General features: G+C 40.2%; 1 protein-coding gene across 2 annotated transcripts in view; it reads right to left on the bottom strand.

The window, feature by feature from the left end:
• Positions 1-27,813, bottom strand: part of otc (ornithine transcarbamylase) — a 74,658-nt gene that overhangs the window by 31,094 nt on the left and 15,751 nt on the right. For both annotated transcript variants that reach the window (XM_043700832.1, XM_043700831.1), the window contains exon 4: positions 10,132-10,219. In XM_043700832.1, coding sequence (XP_043556767.1) covers positions 10,132-10,219 — 88 coding nt within the window. The remainder of the gene's footprint in view (positions 1-10,131; positions 10,220-27,813) is intronic.

The following is a 27,813-nucleotide window of genomic DNA, read 5'->3' as shown; positions in this document are numbered from 1 at the left end:
CTGCTGAGAATCAAAAGAGCTAACCCACCTGACATCACTAAATGGCCAGTTAAACAATTGGCAAGTTGTTGATATCTTTAATCAGAAGCATGGGGCTATGGCAGCATTTAATAACAACAAGGAGTAAGAGGCACAATAGAATTCTAATTCTTCCCCAGTGGAGGGCTCTCTATGCGGGAGTCCTCCCCCTTTCTCTCGGGGATCTGGGGTGGAGGGTGCTGCACGCAGCAGTCCCCTGCAACCGCAGATTGCGGTGGTTCACGGACTCCCAGCCCAACTGCTTGTTCTGTGGCGCTGTGGAGTCTGTGGACCACGTGTATATTGGGTGTGGGTGTTTGCACTCCCTTTTTGATTTTCTTAAAAACCTCCTCCTCTGCTTTTGGTTGCACTTCAGTCCCACGCTCCTGATCTTTGGGCACCCGGTACGGAGGAAGGAGGGCAGGTCTGAAGACCTCCTCGTGGGTCTGCTCCTGGGCAGTGCATTATTTCCCCCTCCAACTCTATTTTGATTTAATCCCTGCCCTCCCCTTCACTGTTTGATCACATAGCACTGCCCTTTTGTGAAGGGCACTGCCTGTCACTGGCCACTCGGGTGTTTTCCTATCTTCCTGGTGGTGGAAATTGAATAAAGATTCGTGCACTTTGTGTCTCTCACTGTGTCTCACACCTGCACACGCACACCATGGGTGCTGGGGAAAAAAATAAGCACTACCGCAGTTAGGCAGTAGTGTGGGGGTTAAATAAAAAAAAAAAAGAATTCTAATTCTGATTGAATTCTAATAGAAAGGGACACAATATGACTGGACTAAACTAGTCCAAGATGAGGAGCTACATCTCCAGTTTGTAGAACCTGACCATTGGGAACCAACAGAGTAGAAGTCAATAACAAGGGACTAGGAGGTAATAAATATCTTCTAGAGTGCATCTATCAGGAATGAAGGAGAACCTACCTTGCAATTGTGCATTCTCAGTGTCCCAGTCGATTATGCCTGTCCAAGCAGATAGTTGCTAACTTGTGTGCTCTCATTGAGGGTCATCAGAAACTTTGTGGAACCCATTTCAACAAAATGAAGATATTGAAGTGTATTTTTGGCATAACAACATAGCTAGTGCTTCAAAGTCAGTGGGTGTGTCTCTTGTAAATAATATCTCAAGTGACATTACCAATATATGATAACCACAGAATGAAAACTGAAAGAACTGCGAATACTGTAAATCAGAAATGGAAAAGCTCAGCAAGTGTGCAGAGAAATCGAAGTTAACGTTTCGGATCTGATGACCCTTTGTCAAAACTGTTCTGAGGAAGGGTCACCGGACCTAAAATGTTAGCTATGATAACCACAAGCTTAGTAACTTGTACAAATGGCCACAAGTGAAGGCTGAGGATGAAAAGGGAACAGACTGCCGTCTAGTGCCTGTCTGGCCCAAGGTTCTCATTGCAGCCTTGTTGTGGAGATCCCAGGGTGGATTCAGGGACTCTGGTTGTGAGGGCTGCATCTCCAAAGTATGCTGCACCAGTCTCAATATATGGGCAATATCTGTACCAGTGTGGGCACAGCTGGTATACACTCTATTCTTCACTGCACCATTTGTGCCGCTGACCAGTCAACCCAATAGACCACAATATTCATTGTCTGCATGACACTGTGCCATTCCTATATTTGCTCAGAGTAATGCCATCGTTGGTTCTGCATGGGGTTGGTCACTCTCTTAAATGGAAAAGCTCGTGCTCAAAGCAATGAGACTCTGTAGAGCAGATGAGATGAATGGGCTCCTCCATTTTCACTCCAATACTTTGCAGGACCTCAGCTGATTCTGACACATTAGCACATGTCTCTGGCTGATTCTCCAGGTACAGCCACCTGATGTACCAATCCCTAGGCTCTCACTTTGCTGAGCAGGGCTGCATCTATCCTCATCCTCCAAAGGGGACTGGCAACAGTCCACTCCACCTCTGTTATATGCTCCGGTGCTGATGTGATCTGTCCTTCATCGCGTCACCCTTTCTAATATTACACGAGGCCCCCACCCCGAAGACTGAGTACTGCATCTGTGCTTGGGCTATGCTGAGATGATTTGACTGTACAGGACCCAAATCTTACTATGTTGACTCCTCCCCTACTGCAGCTGGCTCTGTCGGAGATATGAGAGAGAATGGTAATGGGAGCTAGGGTAGAAAACAGATGCTCCTCTCAGTTCTCCTGAGACTCACAATTATTCCGTACCTCTTCCAAGAGGCATTTTAAAATATTGAACTATGATACTGTCACTGGGATAATTAGCCATCGAACATAAAGCTTGCTCTGGCCTTATCCAATATTCACACAGGCACACTGGTCAGGGTAGAGGAAGCACTGGACAATGCTGTGACCAAAACTGGAGTACACTGTCACTTTAGTCTCAGCAGGTTTCTTAATAAGTTTCTTTATGAGTGGCACAGTGGTCAGCACTGCTACCTCACAGCACCAGGAACCCGGGTTCGATTTCTGTGTCAGGTGACTATGTGGAGTTTGCACATTCTCCCCAAGACTGCGTGGGATTCCTCCAGGTGCTCTGGATTCCTCCCACAGTCCAAAGATATGCAGGTCAGGTGAATTGGCCACACTAAATTGCCCATAATGTTGGGTGCATTAGTCAGAGGGAAATGGGTCTGGGTGGGTTACTCTTCAAAGGGTCGGTGTGGACCTGTTGGGCCAAATGGCCTGTTTCCACACTGTAGAGAATCTAATCTAAATACAACTATAGGACTTTTATCAAAGCAAAACTTATTCAATGATGATACAGCAGTTGGTTGGCATATACAGTCAATAATACAGGGCTAAATGCTGCACTGAAAAACATCCCATTCCTCCATGTTGGTCTCAAATGGTCTGGTTTCCAGGACAGCCAACTAAATTGAGTTTTTGACCTATGCTATTCTGGGGTCTAAAGGCTGTTTCAGAATCTTGTCATATGTGAAGTCAATGCTAGGCACATTTGGATGTGACCTAGTAAGGGGGCAAATATATCAAAACTTTTATTTTAATAAAGTGAAGCAGGAATGCTTCTCAACTTCAATTCACTCCTGGCAGTTGCAGCTGCCTTTTATCGGTTCCTCTGCCCATTATCCTACCCTTCCTCTTCAGAGATGTAGCTAAAACGGATGAAAGAGTGACATCTGGCCCAATATTCAATCCACCTGAAGAGGAATCTGCTTGTGGACGTACAGAGAGGGCCAGCAGCTTACCTGAATTACAAAAGAGGCCTGAGATCCAATTTTCTGCCACCTATGGTACCGCCATTTTGTTCAAGCATTGACTATTTGCAAAATGCTGAGCAGAATCCAACTTCCACCTACATATCCAGTTCAGTATGCAGCTTATTTGGAGACAGACAAGGGGGAAATAAACTGTTAATTTCATTGCCTGGATGCTATGATCTTTATTTAAAATATGGAATTCCCTTTCCCCATTCATTGCACCTTGAATAAAGAGTGAAATTAATGCCCTCACCCCTTTCCTTCACATACACAGATTTACATTCCCTTACACTGTTACTTGGGATTGGAGTGCCACCCATTCACCAGCCTCTACAATGCAGACTGCAGGAGACATAGATGGTGCTTATCTTCCAGCTATGGAATCATTTCACTATGGACAGAACCTTTAAAACTACGTGAAGGCCACAAACATGGAAATTAAGGTTTCTATGACTTATAAATTACTTTCCTAGACGCTGTTAGCAATTAAAAAAAAGCCCTTCTTCATTATCAGCTAAGATCAAAGTGACTTTGGCCCACCAATAGGGTTTTATTTAACCAACCCTTTACTGCCAGTGCCTTGAAGGCTGAGGAGGTGCTTGGACTTCCTGTCTTAATAAGGCACTTAACCAATAGTGTGCCTTCAGCTGGTCCAAATGTTAGACGTTTCCACTGTAATGATGACTAAAGGCAAAACTGTGTGCTGCTCAAGCCCACAGCCTAGCATACTTTCAGAATACTGTGCTTCCAGTGCCCCAGGGTCAGTACTTGGCCAAGAAAATTGGCCCATTTATATTTATTACTGTGAGAGCTTCTGTAAAAGAACATGAATCAATTACTCAGAGCTTTATTTTCTTTCTGCTTGTTATTGTACAGATATGAAAGATAGTTGTTCAGTCTCAGCTAACAATGATCCAAATGACTAAAACATTGTAGCTATTTCATTAATCAGTGTTCAATGATCTAAGTTAAACCTGAGAATGTTCTCAGTACAGCGAGTAAAAAAAAAAACATTTGGAGGTGCAGTCCTAGCTGTTCCCTCAAGAAAATCCTATTCGAAGAAGCAACCTAAAACAACACTAATAGAGGTTGCTGAGCAACAGCACACGCATCAGCTTTTATTTAGAACATTTATACTCTGCTCTGTCTTCAACATTGCATTGTGGGATTATTTCAGTATTTACATTAATGCAAAATCCTTATTTAAACAAGCATTCCCAATTGCCTAGATACAAAAATAAAACGATTTCCTGGGTGATAGTTTTGGCCTGAATTCTTACTTAATCATAGAATCCCTACAATGAGGAAACAGGCCTTTCAGCCTAGCAAGTCTACACTGACCCTCCAAAGAGTATCCCACCCAGTCCCATTCCTCTATTACTCTACATTTACCCCTGACTAATGCACCTTACCAACACATCCCTGAACACAATGGGCAATTTAGCAAGGCCAATTCACCTAACCTGCATATTCTTGGAGTGTGGGAGGAAACTGGATACCGGGAGGAAATCCATGCAGGCACGGAGAGAATGTGCAAACCCCACACAGACTGTTGGAGAGTCATTTACTGGAAATGTTCAGTGAGGCTATGTACATTTGAAATATGACATTTAATACACTAATAATATTAGAATAAACAAAATCTTGTTTAAAAGAATTTTGGCAAATTCAACAGCCTCCAGAGTCATACATTGCAATGATATTGATTCAGCCATATATATTTAGTTAAAATAGCCTTATTGGCGATCCACATCTGAATATTCATTTAAACAGCATCTACCATTAACCAGTACAAAAGTTTGTGGTGTTCACCTTCAATTTAGAATTATGACATTAACTTATCACGCACAGAATATCTTAATGGAGAATAATTATTTTTGTTCAGCATTGTTTTGACATGAGTGATGTTTAATATACAACTAATCAGCAGGGCTGATGCAAGAGTACAACATAAGACTCCGTGGATGGAAGTTCCATGCAAAATTATGAAAACGATGTTGTGCAATTGTACGAATAGAAATTTTGCATTTTTAATTATATTCTGCAGACAAGAATCAACATATTCAGATTTCAGCTTGACATAACATTGTGGAAATAAGGGTCACTGTATTTCCCCAACAGTTTATCACCCCTCACCTTCAATTTGAAATATCACTTGCCTTCTTCAACTGAGTAAAGTGCAGCTGTGGATTTATGTGTCAATAGTTGGTACCTGGCCCGGGATTGAATGCAAGAAGCCCTGTGCATTACAGCAATAGAACAGACTCCATCAGCAACCCCAACCTGCTTTGGGTTTTGGTCCAATGTCTTTGGCATTATGATGGATGTCTAACCAGTCAGACTGGTCATCTAATAACTGGTGTAAATGATAGGTGATGATGCAGCCCGAAGGTATTCTACATATTGACAGTGGGACCAAGCAGATTAATTGCCCATATGCCTTCGATGACAGGTTCCCTCCCTCCTGCCTTGCTGTTCTTCCAACCTGGATTTTGTCTCTGCAACAGCGGCAACATTGGGAGAGAGGGAACCCTTGATTAGAGGGGTTGGAGCAGTCAGCGTGGGGGAGACTGGATTATCCTATATTATTCATTCAGGAGACATGAACTCTTGTGGCTAGGCATCTGTGATGGGAGCAGCAGCTTGGTTTTCCCTGTGTACACCGCTCCTCCAATCACTTCTGGAGTCAGTTCCTGCTCTGAAGAACTGTCAGCTTTAACTGACAGCCAATGATATTTTTTAAAGCAATGTCAATTTCTGTAAAGGCCTCAGGTTCCTTTTTTTTTCTTTAAAGCCTGTCAGATAACCACAAAACTGCCTGAAGGTTGAAACCAGAGGTTCTGGCCCATAGCAACTGTCAGCAAAACTGACAGCTTCAATCTTTTCTTTTAAAGCTATTCTTTTGGCACTTGTCTTTCTGACTTTGAGCCTGATGGTGGATTTCCAAAATTCCTCACCCCTGAGTTTCATAAAGAATTCATTCAGTTCTTGTCACGCCTCATATTATGCCATACTAGGTGGCCACACATGGAAATGCCAGTCCCACCCTTACCCTCCACTGAGATCACAGTGGGATCTGGATTGTCCTTTGCCAGGAGCACCCTGTAGGAACTGCTCATCATTCCTCGAGCTACTTCTCTTCTGTCACCTGGAGACGTTATTCCTTTTAGTCGAGGGTCCCAGAATGACATCTCCCCATTCCATCCAATGATGCTAGTGTTTCCATGGTGCATTTTCATTGAGTTCCACTTCCCTTCAGCAGGTCTTATTAAAACTGTAACTAGGTATATAAAGCCACAAAAAAAAGCACATAACACTAACATGGAATGTTTTTGAAACTATGTAAGTATAAGCATTAATTTATGTTCAAAACAGTGCGTTTTCCTCCTACTTCCTGTTTGCAAAAAAAATACAACAAGCTGCACCCGAGTTCAGTTTGACCACATGTCGGAAAAAAAAAGGTAAATTATTTTTTACATATCTTTGCTGCTCCTTTTCCATACATATTTTCTTTGTAATTTTATGTAACATGAAGAAAACTCTAATTAGCAAAGGTGTATATATTTACTGTTCACTTACAAACATAATCTTTTGTACAGTAAAATATTTCATGCAGCCATACTATTTTTCCCTATAAGAATCTCCAAAGCTTCTTTATATGCGTCTAAGCGTGATGTATGTTTCCTTTGTTTAGTAATTATAGGTTCCAACTGCATCAAAAGCTTTGTGCAAAATATAACTATGGTTGTACTAATTGTATCGAGTTCCTGTGAATCCAGTAAACTGAACAATGCAATGTGTAATTAAGCGCTGTCGCTCTGGCATTACTGTCAATTGCTTTTCTGTTTTTTCCACAGCTCAGGGCACCAGATGGTCCAACCTGATTACCCAGAGTGCAGTGCAGAAAGCAGGACAAACAAACAATGACAGACATAAATAAGATGAAGGGCAGAGTCACGTGAAGCATCAAGCAAAGGGGTGTATTGCTAAATAAAAGGGTCTATTAATAATATGTCATGCTCACCACTCCTATTCCCTTTGGAAAGACTAGTTACTGGTGAAAAATTACATTAGAAATAAGCTGGCTCCAATCTGAAGCTGATCTAGATCTGATCTATACCAACCAATACAAAGTTCAATTCAACAAAACTCATTTCAAAAAAGGTCAGCAAAAGCTGTGTCAATTTTTGGTGGTAAGATAGAAAGAACAGAATTTATTTTAAAGATACATATTAATCAGTTTCTTAATTTTCAGTGTAGTTTATGAACAGAAATGCTAAATGATTAGTTATAAAAAAGCTGTGATTTTTGCAACACATTTTTGAGTTTGTAATGCATCAAGTAGGAAATTTAGGATATGTAACGGAAAAATAAGGACAGAGAATAAATATTAAACTATTGTTTTAATGCTTTTTATTTTCAGGACAGGTATTCTTATACAAATCCATATTGTTTAGTCGTTAATGATCATCTTAGTGCTGATTGTCAGTACCTTGAAAAGTTGTTCAAATCTCACTTTACTCAAATTTTGCTGCATTAAAAAGGTATCTAAGTTGAAGCTCAAACATCCTTCTGCAGACAGAAAAAGATCAGCAAAGCTGGTCCCTGGCACCATCTGGTGGCCAAGAACAGACAGCGTTTGTGGCAGTCCCCCAGTTGAGTGAATCGAAGGGGAAGACTATGTTCAGAAAACGAGTACAGGGTATCTTGTTGTGCACTAGTATTGTCCCTAACTCTGAGCCAGGAGGCCTGGATTCCAGGCTCACCTGACCCCAAGGTATGTTGTAACCTGTCCAAACAGGTTGATTAATATTATTACAACCAGAGGATAGAAAAAAGTGGGAAAAGTTATGCTATAATATTCATGAAACAATAAATAGTGAACATTTAAAAAGCACTAGAATGAAATACCTCTTTATTTAATGCCTTAAAAGAACTACAATCGTGCTGGCGGATGTCAATTCTTTACTCGATGGATTGTATTTGTTCAGTAAACATTATTAGTTAAGTGGGAGTTTAAGTGACTGGATTATTTATCTTTCAGAAGATAAATTAAGTGATGATTTATAACTTACATGGTATCAAGGAACCCAAGCAAAACTGGAGTTAATGGGAATTGGAGGGAAACTCTCCACTATTTGGAATTGTGGTTATTGAAGGCCAGTCACCTCGATCTGAGGACATTGTTGCAGGAGTTCATCAGTGTAGCATTGTTAGGCACTCTTCAGCTGCTAGATCAATGACCTTCCCTCCATAAAGGTCAGAGGTCAGGTATTTGCTAATGATTGCATAATGTTCAGTAACATTTAAGACTCCTCAGATACTGGAACAGTCCATCTCCACATGCAGCAAGACCTAAATTACATCTAGGCTTGGGCTGATAGGTGTTATTCATACCACGGAATGCTAGGCAGTGTCCATCTTTCAACAAAAGTGAATGTTGTTCTCTCAACGAGAGAGAATGCAACTATCACCCATTTGACTTTCAATGTCATTATCATCACGGAATGCCCCACTATCAACATCCTGGAAGATAACCTATGACCAGAAACTGAACTGAACCATCCATGAATATAGTAGCACTGCAAGAGCAGGTCAGAGGCTAGAAATTCTGCAGTGTGTAATTCACCTACTCTCTCCCCAAAAACTTCCATCATCCACAAGGAACAGGTCATAACTATGATGGAATGCTCTCCACTTGTCTGGTTGAATGAAGCTCTGACAATATTTTAAAAAAGAGATTAACACTATCCAGGACAAAGCAACAGCCTTGATTGGCAACACATTCACCACCTTCCACATTCACTCCCTTCACCACTAAAATATAGTGGCATCCATGTTTAACATCTACAAGATGCACTGCAGTAACTTACCATGTCTCCTTCGACAGTACTTTTCCAACATGAAACCTCTTTCACACGGAAGGACAAGGACTGCAGTATATATTTGAACACCAGCACCTGCAAGTTCTGCTCTAAGCCACTCACCATCCTGATTTGAAACAATATCACACTTCCTTTCCTGTCACTGGGTCACTGTCCTTAACTGTCCCACTTCCTTAACTGCATTGTGAGGTTTTTTACAAACCAAGACTGTAAGGTTCAAGAAGGTAGCCCTCGTCCTTCTTCTCTGGCGCCCTTAGGAATGATAATAAATGCTGACCCAGCCAGCGATGCCCATAACTCATGAAAAAGTGAAATAAATTCTGCAAATAGCACCATGTCACAAGTGTATCACAAGTTGTTCTTGCCTTTAATTTTTATTCTGGAAGTACATCTAATTCTGAATATTTGATCTGTATACTTTGAAGTATGTGAAGACTTTGGTGACAGGACTCAGATTTGTTATATTCTTCTCTTCACTTGAAACACATCTGATTGTCCTTATCTAGTTTATGTGTGCTACTTGGTCCCAAAATAGGGTCTGGATAAATTTCATATCTTTATTGATAATGTTACATTTCCACATCATGTCTATTGTTGGTGACATACAAAATTGAAAGCATTTCATAATATATGAGGCATATGTAAATATTCTCTTTTACTTTTCAATGTTTGTTGAAAAGTGTTCTCAGATTACATATTGCCCCATGGACAGAAAATTACTGCTTCATATTTAACTGACATCAATAATGCTTCAATATGGTACAGATTGTGGTAAGATAACACACAGTTCCACTTCTTTTATATTTAGCTATGATTTCTCACTTGGTTGAAGTTCTACTGGATTCCTTTATTAAAGACCATAAATTCAGGAGAAGATCACATTCTAACCACACCATTGCAATATTACTCTTGTACTGCAGGCACTTTTTTCTAGTTTCAATTACTATAACACATTCAACATTATGCAGTCTTTATCATCTTCCTGTCCATTTTTATGCTGCCACTAACCTTGCTGTGTCTTTACGACTCTCATTTATTCCTAGATGAATATCTTGTGTTGTAAGGAAGCACGGGTGTCCTCCAAGCAATGCAAATCCTTCAGGGAGAAAAAAAGAGAATATTACATGGAACAGTGAATGAAGAAGAACCAATTTATTTAAAGTTTCTGCCAAGCACCTTTAGTGAAATTTTGAAAACTTATACAGCTCCTCACTGAGCACTACTTGTATGGTTTGTGCCCGGATGGCTAAAGATTCTTAGCGATGCTGCAGGCAAAGTAAGCAGACATCAATCTGAGGTAGCTCCAAGGTCAAAATCCCCTGTTGGCCTTTGAATAATGCATTTATTCAATTCCCTTCATGCCTGTAACAAATCAAGCAATTTGTAGGTTTTTCCATAAGTATTAAAGCGAGCTCTGAAAAACTACAATGGATTGGGTGAAGCCCACTGTAAATATCCAATAAAAGTACGATGCTAAGTAATAGTTTTATCCAGAAAATGGGTAGGAGCAGAGTTTGCATATGGTAGACAGGGATGATGATTCCTAGGTAAAGAGCAAGTTAGAAATGGTTATTGAAAATAAAGACAGTGGAGCCAATTTTAATTTCAATCACCCTATAGGATCAGGTCAAACATCAATTTCACAAACCATTATTTTCCATTGAAGTGAATGAATATTAAAATAAAATTGGGTGTAAAACCTGGTACTGTCCTAATTTTCCTCATTGGATGGATTAGATCAAAACTACACCTTGTTAACTGAAATTAACCTTTTAGGGAAAATCTTTGTTCCATTATGTCTTTTGTTGTTATTCTGATAACGAGCAGTATCCAAACACAGAGATTTGCAGTTTCTACTGTTCCTTTAATCATATTGAAGCAGTGTTTGAGGTGCAGATGGTAAACTGTGACACCTTTTCATTATCCTTTGTCCCAATTGTATGGAGAAAATGAAGTGTCTTCCACATGACTCTCATTTCCTGGACCTGAATGAGCCATGGGATTAGGTATGTCAGGATTGGCAGATATCTTGAAAAGCTTTTATTTGAACCAAATTGTTCACAAAAGAAGTAAACATTTTTCATTACCACAGAATGTAGAGTGTTCATACCTTCATTCAGATGTAGCCCCGTAAGTGACATTATCTTCCTAGTTATTATTTCCAGCAACATTTTTAACATTGACTTATAGAGTTACCTTTCAGCTTTGGAAAAAAGATAAACTAACAGAAATAGTTTTAACAACCACTGAGAGCAGTAAGTTTTAGAAATATCTGATTTTGTTGATTGACATTGACTTAAGAACTAAGACCAAACTAAAGGCCATAAGATCATCAGAAATAGAAACATGAATAAGCTGCTCAGCCCCTTGAGCCTGCTCCTCCACTCAAGAGGATCATAGCTGATGTGATATTCCTCATGTCCACTTTCCTGGCCTTTCCCTATAACCATTGATTCCCCTACTAATCAAGAATCTTGGTGAAAATAATTTACAACTCATGATCAAGGTTAATTCTTCAGTGAAATGTAATGCTTATAAGATATCTATTTGTATCCTTCCACCAATTAGATTATTATCGAAAGTTTATAGAGCTCAATCTGTTAAGTGTAGTGAGCTCTCTTCCACATTTTGAGCTCCCAGTTTCTATTTTAGTTAAATGCTGGATAATTCAGATATGCCTGTGCATTTCTAAATTGAAAAGTTTAATCTGATTCTTAATTTGGCAGTTTATTTACTCAATGCCTCCAATATGATGCACTTTACACCAGGGGGAAATTAAACAACAAAAACCAAAGAATGAAGTTGTCATTTGACTTGCACCTAATCTTCCCACGTTCAATTAGAATCTGACAAAAAAAACTGTAGTTTAATTGGAGCACAAGTTGTATGTGCTCATAGGACTATAACCTATGCCACGCAATGTAAACAAGATTGGATTGTGATTTCCTTCAGCTGAATCAGAAACACAACCTTCAAAGTAATTTCACAAAATCATTCACGTCACTCCAGGCTTTCACACTCAGATGTGTTCAGAAACCAACATGGACACCAGAGTTTTACACCTACCATGAGTAGGTGAGGAGGAGGTTAAATGGCTCCTTGTTGCTCCAACTGACCACAACAGGTTCTTGTTTTTAAAAAAATGAACGTGCTTGCTAATGTGGTGTTTAACTGTTTACATGCTGTGAATAAACAATAACAGATATATGGGTTTTCTTGATTTCTTTTGAAAAAGAGGTTTGTTTATTATACCCAACAAGGTCCAAGTAAAATAATAAAAATGCTCTGGTTTTCACGCAAACACCAATAAACACCAATAACAGGTTGGGAGGATAGATTAAGCAATATTTTCAATCCAGTTCTCACAGGTTGATGGGTTGATCTAGGCTGAGCCAATCGCTTTCAGTGTCGAGGCAGTTTAAAAGTGTAGGCAGATGATCTGTCGTTGTTATATAGACAACAGCTAAAGAGAATAATTGCAGACTTGTTTATTCAATCAGCAAATAGGGTTCAATCTTGCAGAGAGTGTATACATTCCCCAAAGGGTTCTTCGAATGGTATCATTTCTGCTTTTATTTATGGCTTTGACAAACAGTTCCTTAAAGACACAGTTATTTGGCTTGTTACATATGGCTATCTCTAATTGAACAAGTAACCCAGATATGCTAATGGGTCGTGGATTCTACTTGTAACTTGATGAGATTGTGGCTGGGTGAATATTCCTCTGAGTCATTTGTTTGAAGTGATTATGTCCAATGCTTGTTCCCCACCCAGATGATTCTGTGTTCTACATTTAGGGACACAAAATGTGGTTCATTCACATTCCTCTAAGGCAATTATCTTTGAAAGGCTCTTGCAGGCAGGTTGGTTTTGCTTAATGGCTCTGATATAATGATACAAATATTCAACCATTTTAGAAAAGATTCAATTTCAAGGCACTGGACTGTGGCTTCAGTCTTCTTTCAAAATCCAATCAGTGGTTTCCAACCAGTAAATTCAGTCTTTTCTTTAATAAAGCATAGCTTCAAATACATCACAGGGAAAATGTTTTAATGGTGTCCTTTTTCCACAAATGTGAATACATTCAATTCCAACATATTGTTCTTGACTGGATATTGGTGTTCAACTTCACTGCTCACAAGAAACATAACTTTCTACTGCAAATCTGTTTTAACCATTGGAGGTGCATTAAATATAATTTTTAAACGAGACAATAGTAAAATGCACAAGGTGAATTCTTGACTAACACTAGCAATAAGACATTTTTTCCACTCTAGATTCATATTTTCTTTTTAATTATAAGTATTCAGTATTTCTTCTGCTATTTAAACCGCAAGAGTAAGATATCAAGTTGAATAACAATAGACCACAAATATGTAAAACTGCACTGCAACGTTTTTCAGCGCAGTATTGTATTACATTCCCTCTTGATCTCTAAATCATATCCTACATTCATAACATTAAAATTTCATTCAACTACCATGCTTGTTTTCATATTCGTTGGGAGATGAACGACATGCAGGCGCCAGAGAATGACAATTGAATGGATAGTCTGTCAGATGTTAGACTGTCTGCCTTCCTCATCAAAATTAATTGTAAACTTGGATCTCAGAACAATTCTGCCACATGAAGGAATCGTGTATGCTCCCTGGTCAGCATGTCACTGCATTAAAACATTTTGCCTCTGGCACTGCAGACCATCTGTGCATGTCAAATAGGAATTCTTGCAGGATGTGAGGGCAATCTTTGACAAGTGTACTGGGAAAAAGAGGTGCATGCCCATAGATAAATGTACCAGCCATATTTAGCATCACTAACTCAGGGAAGAGCAGGACTATGTGGCATAGTTTTCTGCATTAAAAAGAAAACAATAGTTGCTTATATGCCTTACTTCAGTAATTGAAAAGCTGCATCACATGCAAAATGCCCAGAAGAGCAATTATATGCAGTTTCAGAGACTGTAATTTATCCACACCAACCAATTAATCTTACAAATCCCCTCAATAAAAGGCTAATATTTGACATTTCTGATATAGTGGTGCTGTACTTTTTAAAGCAGACCATGCTTTGCACATGCTGGGGGTCAAGTTTAACTGGATATTTCCGCCATTTCAAAATATCTTAGAAAATCTTCCTTTTTCACAGTTGGCACATTGGATCCTAGATCCACCCCACCTCAAGCTGCAGAGTCTGCTCGAACCAGCTAAATGATAATTGTTGTACAACTCTTCCTTCATTTGGACTAACTAATTCTATCTATCTAAGGAAAGGTGTAGGTGAAGGGGAGGCCAAAATTTGTTTTGTGGGGCTCAGAGAGGCATCTTTTTCTTCTTGGATAAACAAAGAAAACTGAGACGAGGGAATATCCAGCTCTTGGACAGAAATGATGTAGCAGCTTATCCGGGGTAACAAGTAAATCAGGATATTTTCAGCATGATAAGACCCTTCATTTGCTAAGGCAGGCTCTTATCTACTTCTACCAGGTGTCTCAGTCATCTGACTGCAGTGCGTAGTTAAAATGCTGACCAACAGAATTCCAGTGAAGACATGGTGTTGAGTCCCAGTGTTGCCTATTAAAGTCCTCTATGCTGTTCCTGCCAAGTGCGATGGGTTAACTAAACCCTCAACCCTCATCCATCCCCTCACATATTTCTTGAGCATGTACTCGACAAGTATACAGATGGCTAACAGCTAGATAGTAACAGAGTTCACTGTTTTTTAACCTAATATTTTCCAGCAATTATTGCTGAATTTTATTCTTTAGTGACTCATAGATAAGAATTTTAAAACTTAGTTGTTGCTGAAACAATGAGGCCATTAGCTGGTTGTGAACCTGTTGAACGGTCCAATAAATATCGCTTGACTCTCTCCCAGAAGAAATGGGTAATTTTCCAATTACTTAGGGAGAGCCGGTAGGAAGGGTGATCGATCTTTAAAATTAAAGAGTGCAGTGTACGATGCTTCAACAGGACCTAGATTCTAGAGGTTGCAATAACTACCGGATTAGAGATGACCTGGGAAGGCTTTTCCCACAGTCTCTTACTCTGACCTGAAGATTCTGCAGCAGAATCTGATGCACAGGAAAATTTCTCCAATCCAGTACTCACATATGGAAGGCACAAAAAAATGCCAGCAGCAGAATCTACTTCCTCTATCCTGGTGACAGTGCTCCAAGAGGATCCACTATCTCAAATGGAATACATCTTTTCCTCCCCTCAGGTGCCAAACCCACACTGACATGCCTAGAATTCTCTTACACAACACTCCTCTGTATATCACAGCTTGCAGCTCCATTCATTCTCATTTTCTAGGAACCTCAAATCTCCATCTGAATAGCCAGGACTCACACCATAAATGTCTTCTCACACCCATGCATCATAATCACCCTGATTTAATTTGATTTGATGTATTGTTGTCACATGTACCTACGTACAGTGAAAAGTTTTGTCTTGTGAGCAGTACAGGCAGATCATAACATACAAGGACAACTAGATCATAGGCTGTTTAGACAGCACAAGGCCTACAGGGTTACAACTGCACAGGAGGTGCACAAAGGCAAAATCAACATTAGATTTGAAATTTAAGAGGACCTTTCAGCAGTCTAATAACAGTAGGTAAGAAGTTGTTCTTGAACCTGGTGATGTGTGTTTAAGCTTCTGCCTGATGGAGGAGGATGGAAGAGATTATAAGCGGGGTGGGAGGGGTCTTTCATGATGTTAACTGCCTTTACACAGCAACGAGAAGTGTAGATGGAATCAATGGATGGGAGGCTGGCTTGAATAATGGTCTGGGCTGTGTTCATAACTTTCTGGAGTTTCTCACAGTTTTGGGCACATCAATTGCCATATAAAGGCATGATGCACCCACACAGAATGCTTTCAATGATGCATTTGTTAAAGTTGGTGAGGGTCCTTAGGATATACCAAATTTCCTTAGCTCCCGAGGAAGAACAGGCATTGTTGTGCCTTCTTGACTGTCACATCTGCGTGTATGGTCCAGGACAGACAGTTGGTTATCATCACTCTGAGGAACTTGATGTTCTTGACCATCTCCACCTCTGCTCCATTGATGTAGATAGGGATCCGTCCTCCTCTTTTCTTCCTGAATTCAACAATCAGTTCTTTAGTTTTGCCGACATTGAGGGAGGGATTGTTATCTTTACATCATGACACCAAGCATTCTATCTCCTTTCTGTATTTTCTCTCATCAGTGTTTGATATCCAGCCTACAATGGCGGTGTCATCAATGAACTTATAGATGGAGTTTGGATGAAATTTGGCCACGTGGTCATGAGCATACAGGAAATATAGTAGGGGATTGTGTACGCACCCTTGTGGGGCACCGGTGTTGAGGATTGTTGTAGAGGAGGTGCAGTGGCCTATTCTCACTGATTTGCAGTCTGTGGGTCAGGAAGTCGAGGATCCAGTTGCAGAGGGCAGAGCTGAGACCTAGGTCTCAGAGTTTGGAGGTTAGTTTGGTTGGGATGCGAGTGTTGCAGACGGAGCTATAGTCCATAAGTAGAAGCCTGACTGTTCTATCTGCACAAGCCATTGCAAGCTTCATAATTTTCTGTTTATGCCCTTGCAAAAAGAGAGAATATACAAGGATGAGAGGCAAAAACCTGGAAGGGCTGGCTGTTCAATGACAAGCATCTTGATGCCATTGACAATGCATGCCCACATGTGGTATTGTGCCAGGAAGCCGCAGATGCCATTACATTACTGACTTTCTGTACCTGGATACATTGGTATTCAAATATGTTGAGCAAGCTGATCATCTACTTGTAGACTCTGTGTTCAGGGTCTTGCTTCTTTGCAGCTGGAGCTCCTATCCTTTCTCTCTGCCTTGTGGAACTGGGGAAAGGACAGGCGGTGCTATGGTTGGCATTATTCCTCGTGCTACAGATGTTGCCACTTCACCTAATCTTCAGAGATGCCAGATAGAGCCATAGAAGACACAGCCATGCCATGGTGAGGAAGTGGAGTTGAAGGAGAATAAGTGAGGTGCAAGCCAGGCAAAGTGTGGCAGTTCAAGCACTGAGAGCAATCTCAGAAGGAATCCTGTGAGCAGCAGCCTCTCACCTGGCCTTGGCTACACAAGGCCCTCATTGGGAAATCCTGATGAAGAGCTTATGCCCGAAACATCAACTCTCCTGCTTTTTGGAGGCTGTCTGTCCTGCAGTACTTTTCTAGCACCATACTCTTCGACTCTGACTCTCCAGCATCTGCAGTCCTCACTTTCTTCGAGAATATTTGAATGCCTAACTAAGAACTACAAGGAATTTTCCCAATCACCTTCAAACCCAGAACTTGGCAGGATGATATTGGGATCCTAACTCAATATCATGTTTAAAGGATTTAACTTCCTGCCTACACAAAACCAATCTCCGTCTGTCAGTAAAAATTCTCATGATTTCTTATTTTATGGGTTTCTGTGCTACCATAATCACTGTGTTCCATAAATCACTGCATATTTTTCAACATGATCAAAACCTATAATGAATAATCTGGGCTTTGTGGGAAACCATGAGTATTAAGCAAATGATAGCTTATTTTACATCTGTTACAATATTTTAAAATTTCTCTTGAAAAAAAATCAATAAATGAAAAACATCCCATTACATCTTTCCTGCAACAAAAATCCACTAAACCATTAGAAAGATAGCCAGTAAGGTAATATTTTTACATGGAGAAAAATATATACAGATTTCATTACGTACTCTTATACTGGAGCCTTCAGCATAATTGTAGGATAATTGTTTATTTAAAATGCAACAAACCTTTCTTACAAATTAATTTCATCAACTTCTCTTGCTGTCTTTTCTATTTAGTCATTACTGGTACAGTGTCAGTGCTCATTCTAAACAGGTTTCTGCATCTACGCTAATTGATACACCATCAGAAAAGTTTGAATCAAGTTCAACATCTAGAGGATGAACTCAGATGAGATGGGACCACAGAATATCAAATCTGAATTTGGCCATTCAGCTCATCGAGTCTGCTCCATTATTCAATCGTGGCAATTGATTCCAATCTCATGCACAGAGTTGTTATATTTCCTACAGAATTATCTTTATTTTGATTTTCAATTTAACCTTTTATTTTACTACAGTGTGCTCCATTTCTGCTAACATCCCTGATCAAATCAACTCCATTTGGCACTGTTTTGTAAACTTCACCCCTCCTGTGCAGAACATACAAGTGATGCAAGGTTCCTACTGCCACCAAAACTTTATGAGATTGTACCTTGCAAGCCATGAATACATTTCCCACTAATTCCTTCATAGTTCAGGAGGGATATCTTTGAACTTAGTATCAGGAACAACAGTTTTAGGTCATCCCAAATAATTTGTAATTATTGTTTCACCTTTTTATAGCAGATTGGAACAACACACTTCTCCACAGATTCATGTCCATGATATAGAGGAAAAACTTGTGTGCTCCTAGGATGCCCTCAACAATGCCATCAGCACTCCTTGCACTTGGTGTCACTGTCCATAATGACAAGGTCATTGGCAAGGTGCCAGATGAAATGTAGCCCAAAAAGACCTCGGTAAAAGAAAAAGGTGAAGAGGACGGTGTCTCCCACTGTCTATGAAGACGGAAGAAGGGTGCAGCAATAAGGTGGTCCCAATCATTGTGGCTTGATACATTACCAAAATCTGACCACTGTGTCATCAAGATCTCTATGGACAATGACAGAACACCAAGGTCCCTGCATTAAATAAAGTTGGCCATTTATCTTATTTTGCTTCTTGGACCTTGCAACATCAAGCAACATAAAAACATGGACATTTCAAAAATAATTTATTGACTGTGATGTCATTTAATGCAAGATTTTCTTTCTATACTAAGAGGTGGATGAAATTCATCAAGCCAATTAACCCCAGCTCATGGTGGCGCAGTGGTTAGCACTGCTGCCTCACAGTGCCAGGTTCCATTCCAACCTTGGATGACTGTGTGCAGTTCGCACATTCTCCTAATGTCTGCATGGGCTTCCACTAAGTGCTCTAGTTTCCTCCTGCAGTCCAAAAGATGTCAGAGGGTGGTAGTGTATGGTTGCCTTTCAGACTGGAGGCCTGTGACCAGTGAAGTGCCACAAGGATCAGTGCTGAGTCCACTGCTTTTCGTCATTAATATAAATGATTTGGATGTGAACATAGGAGGTTTAGTTAGTAAGTCTGCAGATAACACCAAAATTGGAGGTGTAGTGGACAGTGAAGAAGGTTACCTCAGAGTATAAGGGGATCTTGATCAAATGGGCTGAGGAGTGGCAGATGGAGTTTAATTTAGATGAAATGTGAGGTGTTGCATTTTAGAAAGGCAAATTGGGGCAGGACTTATACATTTAATGATAAGGTCCTGGGGAGTGGTTGCTGAACAAACAGACCTTGGAGTGCAGGTTCATAGTTCCTTGAAAGTGGAGTCTCAAATAGATAGGATAGTGAAGAAGGCATTTGATATGCTTTCCTTTATTGGCCAGAACACTGCGTATCGTAGTTGGGAGGTCATGTTGCGGCTGTACAGGATATTGTTTAGGCCAATTTTGAAATATTGTGTGCAGTTCGGGCCTCCCTCCTATAGGAAGGATGTTGTGAAACTTGAAAGGGTTCAGAAAAGATTTACAAGGATGTTGCCGGCTTTGGAAGGTTTGAGCTATAGGGAGAGGCTGAATAGGTTGGGGCTGTTTTCCTTGGAGCACCAGAGGCTGAGGGTGATCTTATAGAGATTTATAAAAATCATGAGGGGCATGGATAAGATAAATAGACAAGTCTTTTCCCTGGGATGGGGGAGCCCAGAACAAGAGGGCAGAGGTTTAGGGTGAGAGGGGAAAGATTTAAAAGGGACCTAAAGGGAAACTGTTTCACAAAGAGGGTGGTGCATTGTTGGAAGGAGCTGTCAGAGAATGTGGTGGAGGCTGGTACAATTACGACATTTAAAAGGCATTTGGATGGATACATGAATAGGAAGGGTTTAGAGAGATATGGACCAAATGCTGACAAATGCATAGATTAATTTAGGATATCTGATTGGCAAGTACAAGTTGGACCAAAGGGCCTGTTTCTGTGCTGACACCTGTATGACTCTATGTACAGGTTAAATGGATTGGCCATGCTAAATTGCTCATAGTGTCCAGGGATGTGAAAGATAGATGGATTAGCCATGGGATATGCAGATTTACAGGGATAGGATAGGGGAATGAATCTGGGTGGGATGCTCTTTGATGGGTCGGGGTGGACTCGATGAGCCGAATGGCCTGCTTCCATGCTGTAGGGATTCTATGATTCTAAAGTTATGTGCAAACTTCTACCAGTGTCCACTTGCCAAGTCCAGTGGCAATGAAGGTTTGGCGACAGGACAGGGCTGTGAACCTTGAAATTACTAGTCAAGAATCTGCACACTGACTACAGATGCATGATATTATTGGACAACCATATTGGGAGAGAAGTGTCTTTAGAAAACAGTGTCTGTGACTCAGCAGTCTTCCTTAGGATATCCTTTGCTCATGCCAATAAGGAAGGGGCTAAACAAAACTGCTCTAAAAATAAGATCCTTCACTTTCTCCTGGCTGGGAAACCACACTCAGCAGGACCACCACTTTTGTGTTCAAGAAAACCCCACTAATTTGAGGAACTCCATACCCTCTGGACCTAAAGATCTGTGGGTTCAGAATCAGCATGTTCAGTCACAGGAAGAGCCACAGCAGAAACTCACAAACTTGAGGGCATCCTCAAATTGAGGGACAATCGATGACAATTGAAACATCATATGATAATTGTTTCCGTTTCTCAACAGAAAAGTTGCCATTCTATTTCAGTCAGTAACTTCTATGTCTAGGCAAGAATATCAGCCAAACGGCAGTAGTTCATGTTTGCAGAATTTTAAAGACTTGCAAGATACCTGTGAGCAGCTGTCAGGGAAATATGTCTCAGAACAAAACCCGAGTTTTCACTAATTTCACCACTAGTTCTAGATTCTATTTTTTCTTTTAACATATAGTCATTTCTTTCATTGCTCATTTATTTTTATGTATATTATGTTGTAATTAAGTATACATTGATGTCAAGTGATATGGATTTCCTTTCTTGTGTGATATTGTTGCTCTAGAATACAATGATTTCACATTCTAAACTTATTTTTGTCTGTGTCCATAACAGCATTGTATAGTCTACTTTGTGGTTATTTGAACTCTTTTATGCTAATTATTAAATCAATCAATGAAAGGAAATTTAATGAAGTTCAAATTACTATAGGAATATTAAGTTTGCCAAAATGCTAAAGTCATAAAAGGATGTATTGCTGTATGCATGAACAAAACCTGAGCACTCTATAAACTGCACATTTGAGTTAGAACAGCTTGTTCAATGCCAGCAAGGTATTTTCTCATGAAGTATTTAGTGCAGAGAAAAGTTCTGTTACAGGTTTTAGGTCTACGTTAGCGATGTAATGTTGTATCAGAGTCAGAGTTCAATGTCAGTATATTAATTTACAAGGGAAAAAAAAGTATCCTTTACCATCCAAAACATTATTCAAAATCCATTCATATTGTAGTATTATCTAGTAATCATAATAGTGTTATGAATTCTGTGAATTAACTAAATTTGCAGATGCATGCTTACTTTCATCGGTCAGAGCATCGGGAATAGGATTTGGGTCATTATGTTACAGCTGTACAAGATATTGTTAAGGCCACATTTGGAGTATTGTGTATAATTCTGTTGCCCTGCTATAGGAAGGATGTTATTAAACTGAAAAGGGTGCAAAAAAGATTTACAAGGATGTTAGCAGCACTGGAAGATTTGAATAATAAGAAGAGGGCTGGGTAGGCTGGGACTTTCTTCCTTGGAGCATAGGAGACTGAGGGGTGACCTTATGGTAGTTTATAAAATCATAAGGGGTATAGTTAAGGTGAATAGCCAAGGTCTTTTCCCCGGAGTATGGGAGTCCAAAACTAGAGGGCTTAGGTTTTAGGTGAAAGGGGATATAATTAAAGGCATCTGAGGGTCAACATTTTCTTGCAGAGAGTGGTGCATATATGGAATGAGGTGCCAGAGAACGTGGTACAGGTGGGTACAATTATAACATTTAAAAGATATTTGAACAAGTACATGAACAGAAAAGTTTAGAGGGGTATGGGTTGAATGCAAACAAATGGGTCTAGTTCAGTTTAGGAAACTTGGCCAACATGGATGAGTTGTGCCAAGGGCCTCTCTTCATGTTGCATGCTTCTAGGACTCTTTTTCCCCAAATGTGTTTGTCATAACAGTTGTGCATTCCCATTAGATAAGCCAAATTCTAAATGCAACATAATACGTAACTAAACAGAACAGACGGAGTGAACTTTAAACTAACGTTTTTAAAACTTTAGAAAAATAAAGGTTGTCATGTTGTACATACTAGTGAACTATACTCTTTTTGGATTAGCAATTCACTGAAATCTTTTGGCATTAGCTGAAGGGTTCTTACCCTCGATTCTGGATTTTTTGATTGTGAGTCAGGTTCTCTGAGACAAACAGACAGCCAATACCTGTTATCTGTGACCAGCTTATATCAGCTGGATTTCAGCATCCCTATCTGTTAGGTTCACAGAAATGAAGCTATTCCAGCACTTTCCACACACTGTCCTCCCTGGAAATGTATGAACAGATCTTTTGTACCCAACTAAGCCATTATTTCAGAACCAGCATCTGGGATAGATGCTTTGACTGGCATAATTCACGGTCTCAGATGCATGGCATCTGAGAACTTTGCCCAACAAGAGCTGGAAATTCTTTATTAACAACATTTGCCAAATTATTTCTCACACACACACACAAACACACACACGATAAATCTCAGCCGCCAATCACTTGTCCAGCATTTGTTTAGAATTGGAAGATATGCTAATATGCTAGTTGGCCAGTGAGTGTATTGGTCCCTTATTTTCTTTGTTTGCTGCTTCTGTTTACTTGGGCCTTGCCCTCCACCGACAGCAATATAAGTATCTGCAACTTCCATATCGATCAGCAATCTAAATGAAAGGATTCCGGAATCAAAGAGGACAATACATTCAGAACTCAGATCTGTCCGCAGTCAAAACAGGGAAGAGGTTTGTACATTCTTCAGGCGAGTATTCTTAGTGTCTGTGTGAGATCCTTAATTGTGACAGATGCAGTGGCTTGTTTTACTGCAAGAATGAATGTAGAGTACTGAAACAGTTGCAGTCTACTCTTTTTGTACTGGCACGACCACAGTTTACAAACATCAGGGCAATATTGCTACCTCAAGATGCTGTTCTTCAGTGAAACTTGCCACAGAAATATAGAAATTGTTAGATGAATGTTCCTTCAGGACCACAACAGGATAAAAATTGAAAACATACTCAACATCAAGCTTCCTTTGAAAACTGCATTTGTTTATTCATGAGTGTCTCTCAAATTATAATGACTTCTTTTTTTAACCCAGCGAATCCAGAACCAGAGTATAGGCAGCCACGAGGGAAGATGAGGCCAATACAGGATGGTAGGAAAACTTCTCTTGTGATTTTGAAGATTTTAGGTTCGACCATCCACAGACTTCATAACCCTTGCCTCCCAATGTCCCTTATTAGCTCCCAACTCATTATCCCTCGTGACCCCCTCATACTTTCAATGTCAACACTATGGCCATTCGCTCATTATTAACATAAGAATGTAAGAAATAGGAGCAGGAATAGGTCATCTGGCCCACTGAGCCTGCTCCGTCATTCAATAAGATCATGGTTGATGTTTTTGCGGACTCACTTACCTGCTCACTCACCATCGCCCCTAATTATTTTGGTGTTCAAAAATATTTCTTTGCCTTAAAAACATTCAATGAGATAGCCTCAACTGCTTCACTGGGCAGGGATTTCCACAGATTGGGTGAAGAAGTTCTTCTTCAACTCAGTCCTAAATCTGCTTCCCTTATTTTGAGGCTATGTCCCCTAGATCTAGTTTCACCCATCATTGAAAACAACTTCTTGCTTCTATCTTACCTATTCCCTTCATAATTTCATATCTTCCTATAAGACAGCCCTTCATTCTTCTAAGTTCCACTGAGTATAGTCCCAGCCTACTCAATCTCTCCACATAAGCGAACCATCTCAATTCCAGAATCAACCTAGTGAACCTCCTCTGAATCCCCTCCAGTGCCAGTACATCCTTTATCAAGTAAGGAGACCAAAACTATACACAGGTGTGGCCTCCTCAGTGCCCTACTCTGCTGCAGCATAACCTCCCTATTTTTAAACTTCATAAAAAGGACAATAATCCATTTTCCTTTTTAATTACCTGCTGCATCTGCAAACCACCTTTTCATGATTTGTGCACAAGAACACCCAAGTCCCTTTGTACAGCAGCATGCTGCAAGTTTTCATCATTTGAATGATAGTTCATTTTGCTATTTTTCCAACAAAATGGATAGCTTCACAGTTACCAACATTGTACTCCATCTGCTAGATCCCTTCCCACTCATTAAACATATCTATATCCCTCTGCAGACTTTCAGTGTCCTTTGCACACTTTGCTCTAGCACTTGTTTTAGTGTCACCTGTGAATTTTAACATACTACATCTAGTTCCCAACTCTAAGTCATCTATATGTAAATTCTAAACAAATGAGGTCCAAACACTGATCCCTGAGGCACACCACTAGCCACTGATTGCCAACTTGAAAAACACCCATTTATCCCCACTCTTTGCTTTCTGTTAATTAATCTTCTATCCATGCTAAACATTACCCGTTCTTTATTTTAATTTGTGCAGCACCCTATTCAAGATGGACAGACCTCATAAGTGATGTGAAGATCAAGTAAACATCTAAGACAGCTCTCACTATTTAGTCTTGATAGTGAAAATAAAACTCCCATTCATGAAAGCAAAGCTTTTAAACCTCAAGAGGTTAATTACAAAAACAAAATTCTTTTAATGCCCTCAATTATGTATCAACCATTTCAAGTTGTCAAATTGTGAACTCAGAGTTCCCCATTAATAGAATTTCAGCTTTCATAATGAGTAGTTGTTAGTGAAATATCAACCAAAGGTATTATTGGAAGTGCTTGAACAGATACTAAATCAGCTTGCTTGTCACTCAATAAGTCCAATAAAATCTTTTTAAAAAAATCAATAACAGTTACAGCCAATTTATTTTATAATTCACTTAGTTCAAATGTTTTTGTTGATTCCAAGTTCTTTGGTGATTTATTCCTATTTTGACAGCAAAATAGGACCTGTCAGTTCTGAAGATAAACTGCTCTTTCAAAGATTCAGCAGCAGATGTCATTAGGCATTCTCCATATGGGATGGATTTGACATTAACTAGTGATTTCTAAAATTTTAATGAGAAATGCTGTTTGCAGAATTTCAGATTAAACAAAGGAATTTTGAATTAAGAGGAATCTGTGAATAGGACTGCTAATTGGCTTGGTTCTTTGAACTTTTAAATTATTTTCAATTTGCTCCTGACCTGGCAACAGATTATTGAAGTTATATCAAGTGGCTCATGTTCCTACATGAAGCAAAGTATCTGGTTAGAAAATTAAGTTGGCCTCCTACATTGCTGCTGATTTGAAAAAAAACGTTTCTGCAAGAATAGGTTTATCCCTGATTCTTAACTTGCCAATTTCTTTCTGTCAACCTTTTTTTTATCTTCTCCATACATGCTCTAAGTTCCAGGAACACTTGTTTGAAAAAGCAGAAACATTTCTTACTTCCTCTGTTTTGCAAATCTTGTCTTCTTAATTCCCACAAAGACTAGTTGCTATCTATGTTTTTCCTTCTTACACAGTGTATCTTTCCAAAAGGATTTTACCTTCATTTGGAAAAACAATCAACGTTTCAAGTTGCCCTCTATGACTAGCCTTAGCCCTCTTGGCTGTCTGGCCTTTGTGCCCTCCTCATAGCTTTATGTCAACAACCATAAGACACAGGAACAGAAGTTATGCCATTCAGCCCATCAAGTTGCTCTGCCATTCAATCATGTCTGATAAGTTTCTCAACCCCATTCTCCACGCTTCTTCCCATAAACCTTGGATGCCCTTGACAATCAAGAATCTACCTATTTACCTCTGTTTTAAATATACTCAATGACCTGGCATCCACAGACCTTGTGTGGCAGTGAATTCCATAAAATCACCACTCTCTGGCTGAAGAAGTTTCTCCTTTAAGGCTGTGCCCTCAGGTCCTAGTCTCTCCTGCTCATGGAAACATCTTCCCAACATCCATTGTCTAGGCCATTCAGTATACTGTAAGGTTCAATTAGATTCCCCCTCATTCTTCTAAACACAACTGAGTATAGACTCAGAGGCCTCAAACATTTCTCATAGAGTCACAGAGATATACAACATGGAAGCAGACCCTTCCATCCAATTAATTCATGCTGACCAGATATCTTAAAGTAACCTTGTCCCACTTGCCAACATTTGACCCACATACCTTGAAGCTCTTCCTATTGATATACCCATCCAGAGGCCTTTTAAATGGTGTAATTGTACCAGCCTCCACCACTTCCTCGGTTATCTCATTCCATACATGCACCACCCTCTGCGTGAAAACGTTGCCCCTTAAATCCATTTTAAATCTTTCCCCTCTCACCTTAAACCTATGCCCTCCAGTTTTGGACTCCTCCACTCTGGGGAAAAGACCTTGACTGTTTACTCTATCCGTTGCTCCCCCACACCCCCACTGTACTAGTTTAAATCCTCCCGAGCAGCACCAGCAAATCTCCCTGCCAGTTTGATCTTGGCACCAGGGTGGCAGTACACCATTCTGACATCTCGCTGTCAGTCACAGAAACGTCAGATTGTGCCTCTAATTCGAGAGTCCCCTATCACAATCGATCGCTTGGAACCTGGTGTACTCCTTGTTACATTAAAGCTAGCCTTGGTACCAGAAACCTGGCTGTCAATGCTACAGAGCTGAAAATGTGTTGCTGGAAAAGCGCAGCAGGCCAGGCAGCATCCAAGGAGCAGGAGAATCGACGTTTCGGGCATGAGCCATTCAATGCTACATTCCACTAAGAGTCCATCACCCGCTATATTTACCAAAACAGCATACTTGTTTGAGATGCGGATAGCCACAGGAGACTTCTATACCACCTGCCTCCCTCTCCTACCTTTCCTGGAGGTCACTCATCAACTTGTCTGTATCTTTGGTTTATCTCCCTCCATGCACCTGCCATCCATTACACCAACACATAAAGGTGAATAAATCCCCAGGACCTGATCAGGTGTACCCGAGAACTCTGTGGGAAGCTAGAGACATGATTGCTGGGCCTCTTTCTGTATCTTTGGTTTATCTCCCTCCATGCACCTGCCATCCATCACACCAACACATCCCCAGGACCTGATCAGGTGTACCCGAGAACTCTGTGGGAAGCTAGAGACATGATTGCTGGGCCTCTTGCTGAGATATTTGTCTCATCGATAGTCACAGGTGAGGTGCCGGAAGACTGGAGGTTGGCAAACGTGGTTCCCTGTTTAAGAAGGGCGGTAAAGACAAGCCAGGGAACTATAGACCGGTGAGCCTGACCTCAGTGGTGGACAAGTTGTTGGAGGGAATCCTGAGGGACAGGATGTACATGTATTTGGAAAGGCAAGGACTGATTAGGAACAGTCAACATGGCTTTGTGGGTGGGAAATCATGTCTCACAAACTTGATTGAGTTTTTTGAAGAAGTAACAAAGAGGATTGATGA

Source organism: Chiloscyllium plagiosum, chromosome 12, assembly GCF_004010195.1.
Source record: "Chiloscyllium plagiosum isolate BGI_BamShark_2017 chromosome 12, ASM401019v2, whole genome shotgun sequence".
Taxonomy (NCBI): Eukaryota; Metazoa; Chordata; class Chondrichthyes; order Orectolobiformes; family Hemiscylliidae; genus Chiloscyllium; species Chiloscyllium plagiosum.
Note: the sequence above shows the minus strand (reverse complement) of the source record. Positions and strands in the feature narration are given on the sequence as shown.